Below are 7,161 nucleotides of genomic sequence, written 5' to 3' on the forward strand. Positions count from 1 at the left end.
GAAATACATGAAACAGCGTAGAAATGCATTTACAATGTGACACTCAGTATTGCATGTTTGTATGTATTAAGTAGGAAAAGATAATTTCTGTCGTCAGGTATTACGGCCTTCGTAATGAAATACCTGAGTGCACTCGTCCTGTCCGCCTGTCTCCTGGGCGTGTTTGGAGCCTTCGAAGAGGAATGGACGGCTTGGAAGCTGAAGTTCGGTAAGGTCTACGCTGACGACTTTGAGGAGTCGAAGAGATCTTCGATCTGGCGAGAGAACCTCGAGTTCGTCACCAAGCACAACGTCCGATACGACCTCGGCGAATTCACGTACAAGCTTGGCATCAACGAATACTCTGATTTGGTGAGAAGACCCGTTCAGTCTTCATTTTTGTCACTTTTGACCGAATGTGAACACTTTGTGTGTAAAAGTCACGATTATAATATAATTGACCTACACTAGATGCTCGAATGCAACTTCAAAGAAAAGAATTTTGATTGAATTTTTCTTCAAATGTTTTTGGACTAATGGCAAAAGCTTCAAAATTTCCTCGAATTCTCGGTATCGCCAATACCTAGGTGCCGTGCGCAGAGCAGCGTCTCAGATGTATCATGGAATAGCTGGGGGGCAAACTTGTCCCGGTTTTGGCTGCATATGCACTCAGGTCACATTCCGTCATTATCAAGAGTTATTTTTTTAATGAAGATATTTTTTTTTCACTTTCTATCATTTGACCAGCACATTGAAGCATTGCAGTAGTGAACCATTACCTTACTACTTTTTGACAGATCAAGCAGTCCGAATAATTTTTGTACTGGAAATATCAGCTCATGAGCGTTTCAAAACCTACCTGACCAGAAGACGTGAGTTGGTTTTCTTCTCTTACTGTAGCATGATCTATTGTTAATAGTCACATACTATACTCCCTGAAAAAAAAAAAATTGAACAATCGCTGTTGTACTGTTTCTGATAACATTTTGATTCAGTATTATATCATTAAAAGTAGTGCTGTCCTCAGTATAGTGGTGTACGAGTTTTTCGATCCTTGAGCAATGCGAGAGCAGACTGCATTTTTTTTCTTTAAGCCAGCAATGACTCCAATTGTTTAGTGCCATGGACTTCTCCGCAGGAACATTGTCATTGAAATCACTGAAGTGACTGAACATTGGTGAAATCAAAGATCTCTATGACAATAAAGATGAAAATTCAGGCAAATCAGGCCTCTGATCAACACTCCGTGTCTATGACCTATAATTGTGTCAATGTGGTGACGGGAAAAAACAACAATTCACGAACTCACTAAACTTGGGTCGTTTTGAAACTTTTCCATTTTGACCTTACCCGTAATATTTTTAAGTACTGCGCCTCTGTAAACTCGTTCGATGGCATTTGCTTCTGCAACAATTGCTGACATTAAATATGTGCGCGCTATTAAAGCCAAACTACCCACAAACATAGCACTAACCCTTATCCTAATTCTCACATCAATCTAAACTTAAAACCCTATCACAACCCTAATCCTAACCTTGGGAAAACAAGAAAGGAGCAATTATCGCAGGAGCAAAATATGTCGTGTCACCATGTCAGTTATAATCAACACAAGTGGAGTAATATGTCACAGAATATTTGATAACATTTCTGTTGATACCAAACATGCGTCAAATATTACTGAGATAAGAGAGAAATAGTAGAGTAAACTCAAAATTTTCAATTTTTTTTGCGATGTGTATTCATATTTTCTTTTCTCCTCTCGGAGGTGATTGACACATGAACACAAACAACGACGTGTATTATAAATACAATACATTTGCTGACGTGGCTTTACGGCATAGGCCCTACGTGTATGACAACGCTACTAATATTGTTGATAGCATGCTATTTCAAGCTAAATGACATCAAAAACAAGAACCATAACATTATTAATTTAATACTAGTATGACTTTACTGCTTCAATTGCATAAGTTATGTGCTTAGATCATTTCAGATTTCACAACAATTGCTTCGAACAAGATATGCATTTTGACAAGCAAGTTATTAGCATTTGTTTTACTTACTTAATCAACATGCTGTGTCGCAGTTGTTCACCATAAACTTGTTTATGTTTTGACAGCAAAATCACGAATTTGTGGAACTGATGACTGGATACCAACGTAACATTTCCGGCAAGGCAACAACTGGTTCCGTTTTTCTGGCCCCAGAGAATGTTCAAATTCCAGACTCTGTTGATTGGCGCACCAAAGGATACGTTACAGCTGTGAAGAACCAGGTACGTTTTAGAGGCTTGTGTGTTGATGTAGGCCTATTATGCCTATCTGTCTATTTGTGTACACGGCTGAATTATTTTTGGATGTCTCAGCCATTTCAAAACGGGTTTTTATCGACATACACTTTGAATCCCTCTTAGAATTCCATGCTCTGTACTACTATTTCATAAGTGGTTTCTTGGTATCTCGCTAAAGATTAAAAGCCCATTTATAATCTCTTTCAATACCAGACCATCCCTTTAATCTTTTGCCTATTACTATTTGTCCTTTTCTGAAATGTTTATTTACCATATACCTCTCTTCACCTGAGTGTTAAAAAAAGCAATGGAAAGGTACTGGTGGTTAAAACGACAGGGCCATACCTAGTAAAGAGAGCATCGCTTGCACTGCAAAGGTTTACCCCTATACCATGCTTATAACAGCTGTACACTAACATGATTATGATCATATTAAGAGAATATTGGAATCATTTGTTCTGAGGTTTGTATCTTGCTGATTTTTGTTTTTTTTTTCTCTCTCTCTCTTTTCCTCTGTCTCCCGTCCTTTCTCTCTTTATCCATTTATCCATCTATCTCCTTATTAACGAGAATACAAATTGTGCTACAAAAGCGTTCGGAGAGCTCAGAACTCCGCCAAGCGGCTCATTTCTACCCATAAAGACGCATGCTGAAAAGTGCCCAATTTCCAAGTATTGAAGCCTTTTTGTTTACGTCATCCATGTCATCAGCTTCAAGTTACCGTAAGGTGGCGCCACATCCGATCAGAGCATGCGCGTTATGCACACCTCAAGTACGCGCAGCTCAAGCTCACAATAATTGCATTGACCCTATGTGGCAAAAATTTTGGAAAATCCTTCAAAAATCCATACAAATTCCCGTATCACTATCAAAATGTACAAGTTCGTAATTATCGGTTCCTCGTGTCATCATCAACTTTTCGTGCAAGTTTCATTCAAATCCTTTCACAACTTTACGAGCTGTTGTGCAAACAGACATACCAACCAACCAGTCCTGATGATAACATAACTTCCCCCCTTGGCGGAGGTAATAAGGGCTAAAAAAAGGAAAAAAAAAGAAGAAAAAGAATTGCTGTGGTTAGAGGTGACAGTGAAATGTCTCACTGCAGTTTAAGTTGCACGTGGAGAATAAAAAGTTGCTGCTGTTTAAACGCCGCAAAGAGAAGAACAAAGTAGGCCTTTATTCACGTGGTGAACAGAACACAATGCCAGTCCCGGAAACACAACTAGAACCAACTAAGAAGAGCAATGCACTGGGCAACATTAATCAATCGCCATAGTTTTGTGTCACAGAAATTCAGGAACAGTGGTCTAATATAAAGCACAAAAGGATGTAATCTTGCAACAGATGTCAGTAATCAACAAACCATTTCAGTAGACCATTTTTTTTCCACATTGGTGCTTGTGAAAAAAAAAATGAGTTTGGTCATGGACCGTGGTAATCAATGATGGCCTCCACCACAAACAAAGGTCTATAATAATGAACAGCGCTTCTTGTCAATTCCCTTCCAGCAACATTGTGGGTCCTGTTGGGCATTTAGTGCCACTGGCTCCCTGGAGGGTCAGCAGTTCAGGAAGACTGGTAAGCTGGTCAGTCTCAGCGAGCAGAACCTAGTGGACTGTTCTGGCCCCGAGGGCAACGACGGGTGCAATGGTGGTTTGCCGGTCCGGGCCTTTCAATACGTTATCGATAGCAATGGTATCGACACCGAGGAGAGTTATCCGTACGAGGGCCAGGTGAGCGCTACCCAGACAGGTAACTGGGGGGGGGGGGGGGGGGGGCTAACTGGAGGGGGGAGGGTCAGGGGGTTCCACGGAACCCCTCCCCCTCCCCCGTTTGTCAGCAGCAAAAAAAATAAAGAAATAAAAGATAAGAGAAATAAAAAGGAAATATGAAAGGGGCGTGTACGCCCCTTTTTCATTTGTTAAAGAAACCATCTTTGTTTATGAGGCCATTGTAGTTACCCCAGAAAAAACACTTACATGGAGGAGCCTTTTTTTTTCTTTTTCTTTTTTTTTTTTTTGCTTGTCACCTGATTAAACCCGGAAGTGGCACATTTGCGCCCCAATTGTGTAGAATAACTTAACTGAACATAAACTTGAACTTTAAAGGTCCACTTTTTCTAATTCTGAACCCTTCCATAAAAATTCTAGTTACGTGCCATTCGTATTAGCCTGTCCCCCTACCCTTTATCCCCACTCGTGATAATGGGCCAGAATCTATATTTTTTTTAAGGCTTTCTCATCTGTTTTATCAGTTTTTCCTTTTTTTTTTCCTCTCCATTAAAGTAATATTGAACGTGGAGTGCAACATTTCTTACACCCAAAACACCTCTGAAATTTGAACAAGCTTTTATGTTTGTTTGTTTGTTTGTTTATCCCCGACGTCTGCATTCTCCTTACAATAGGATGGTCCATGCCGCTTCAGCAAGTCGGGCGTGGGTGCGACTTGTACTGGCTACACAAACATCGCATCTGGTAACGAGAGCGCACTGAAGGAGGCTGTTGCTACTGTGGGCCCCATTTCAGTTGGCATTGATGCCAGTCACGTCTCTTTCCGGCATTACGAATCAGGTGCGGTTCCCGTAGGGTGATATTTTACACCAGTGACATCAATTTCGTCCTTAACCTGTGACATCAGTTTTTAGTATATTCTATATTCCAACTGATTCGTACCAAAGACAGTAAATCAAATTTGTAAAAAAGAGAGTTGGCCGTGAAGAAAAAGAGTTATAAGCTGTGTACGAATGGGTCCTCCATCCAGAGTCTGAAAATAATTGTATTGCTAGTTTCAGTTTTATGCAGCAATATACTCAAGCAAAACACAAATAATTTTAAGAGACAGAATATAAGAGCGTTTTATGTCTGTAGAATTAAAAGGGAAAAAAAAAGATGTATGAATATCCGGTGAGAATTCATTGGCGGACGTCGTCGAACAAGTTCAGTTACCAAGACTTTGCACATAAGGCATATTGAGTATTTTAATAATAATCAAAACGACGGGAGTACAACTGAAATGCCTCATTCTTGTTATACCGTCTCCGTTGGAGCACGGCGCACAGCATGAAACTAGAAAAAGCCAATGGATAGCCCCTCCACATGCTCCAGGATTTTAGTGCGAAAAGGGTCTTTCGTAGGAAAAATAGGTTGTGGTGGAGATGTAAAAGAGAAATTCAGAATGATCTGAGCTGACTTTGTCCTCATGCCGACAGGTGTTTACAACGAACCCAACTGCAGCTCGGTGAAACTTGTTCACGGCGTGCTCACCGTTGGCTACTCCTCCGACAAAGGCGACGACTACTGGATCGTCAAGAACAGGTGACGTCATTTTTTGACATCATACGCCCCGACATCTCCTCTTAATTGTTAATACCCCCGCTTCATCATGTGCAATCAGTAATATATTTTTCTCTGTTGGTGGAAAGAAGCGCTGTTGTTATTACTACATTCTTAACTACATGATGGAACAATAGTGTACTGGTACGTTTTCAGTCAGCAAGGAAAATGGATAATTTGCTTTGGTCTAGAGCATATCCCTTTCGTTGCTATTTAAAGGGATGTATAGGTTTGGTTGAGATGGGGAATCAGGTTTTAACTTTTTGCGAGATAATGAGAAAGCACTTATTAAAGAGCATACAATTCTAAGAGAAATTCAAAACTTATTTGATGATAATCAGTTCTGAAATAGTCCTAATAAAAGGTGGGTATAAGAAACACTGTTTTATTTTGTTTATGGATATTTCAGCCATTTCAGAACCGATTTTCGTCGAATAAACTGTGAATTCCTGTTAGAGTTTTATGCTTTTTAATATTTTATATAAGTTGTTATAATCATCTCGCAAAAAGCTAAAATCTGAATCTCCCGTCTCAACCAAGCTATACCATCCCTTTAAGGTTTTGACCTGTAGCAGCTCAACAAGATTCCTCCTCTTCATGTTCCATCATCTTTTTCTATTTCAAATACTAATTATTTGTAATCTTTGGAGTAAATATTTCTCTTTACTATTTTAAACGGATGTATGTTTTCTTCATTTGCCTAAAGTTGCATAGTTTAGAAATATGAAACAATAAATTGAATACAAACTGAAATCGAAATTGCACCTGAACTTTCGTATGAGACTTCTTAACATCAGGAAGCACAGTGGCATCTTGATTAGATTTTTTATCTCTAAACAGCAAGTTCTAGGTTCGAAACTTCCTGATGACGTCAACTTTGGACAAGATTCATTTATTATTAGTTTATTATCCCTAGTGACCTTTTCCACTCAGCCGCATAGAAATGTGTGTATCTGGCAGTTCTGGAGAAGGAAAAAAATGATGGCTGACTCGTTTGGCGAATCAGTATATAGAAACACCGTTCTCGTATAAAAGTTTTATTGGTGACTGAAGGACGGTGGTTTTATTCATTATAATTATATTCTCCATTTCAGCTGGGGCACGAGCTGGGGAATGGATGGTTACATCTGGATGTCAAGGAACAAGGATAACCAGTGTGGTATAGCCACCAAAGCCAGCTACCCCCTTGTGTAAACAAGAATGAAAGGCCGCCTCCGTGATGAATGCCGATAAAGATGACTTATCCAACGTTTTAATATGTCTCATTTTACCGTGATTGACTAGAGGGAAGAGAGATGGATTGAAAGATAATACACTGCAAAGAGTCCGGTGTTAAATATGAAACACCGAGCTGGTGTTAAATTTCCGGTGCTCATTCATGGTGTTAGATTAACACCTCCGAGTGTTTTTTGAATCGTTCCTTAGTTACTGCACTTCTTGTTAATTTTGAATTTCAACAAGACGATAAAGAATTTTCAGATAAAGTACTTGATTTTTGAAAAAAAATGTGTGAACACATTTACACCACAGTAACACCAGTTGGTGTAGTCTCCTATT

General features: G+C 39.4%; 1 protein-coding gene across 1 annotated transcript; it reads left to right on the forward strand.

The window, feature by feature from the left end:
• Positions 1 to 114: 114 nt before the first annotated feature.
• Positions 115 to 6,896, forward strand: LOC139724552 (cathepsin L-like peptidase). Its single transcript, XM_071635685.1, has 6 exons — positions 115 to 351; positions 2,099 to 2,254; positions 3,781 to 4,005; positions 4,677 to 4,842; positions 5,481 to 5,586; positions 6,699 to 6,896. Exons 1-6 carry the CDS (start codon positions 115 to 117, stop codon positions 6,796 to 6,798), a joined length of 990 nt encoding a protein of 329 aa, XP_071491786.1. The 3' UTR covers positions 6,799 to 6,896.
• Positions 6,897 to 7,161: the final 265 nt, after the last annotated feature.

Source organism: Diadema antillarum, unplaced genomic scaffold (assembly GCF_040938485.1).
Source record: "Diadema antillarum isolate AM-2024a unplaced genomic scaffold, OU_Dant_1.0 scf00000221, whole genome shotgun sequence".
In the NCBI taxonomy this organism is placed as follows: Eukaryota; Metazoa; Echinodermata; class Echinoidea; order Diadematoida; family Diadematidae; genus Diadema; species Diadema antillarum.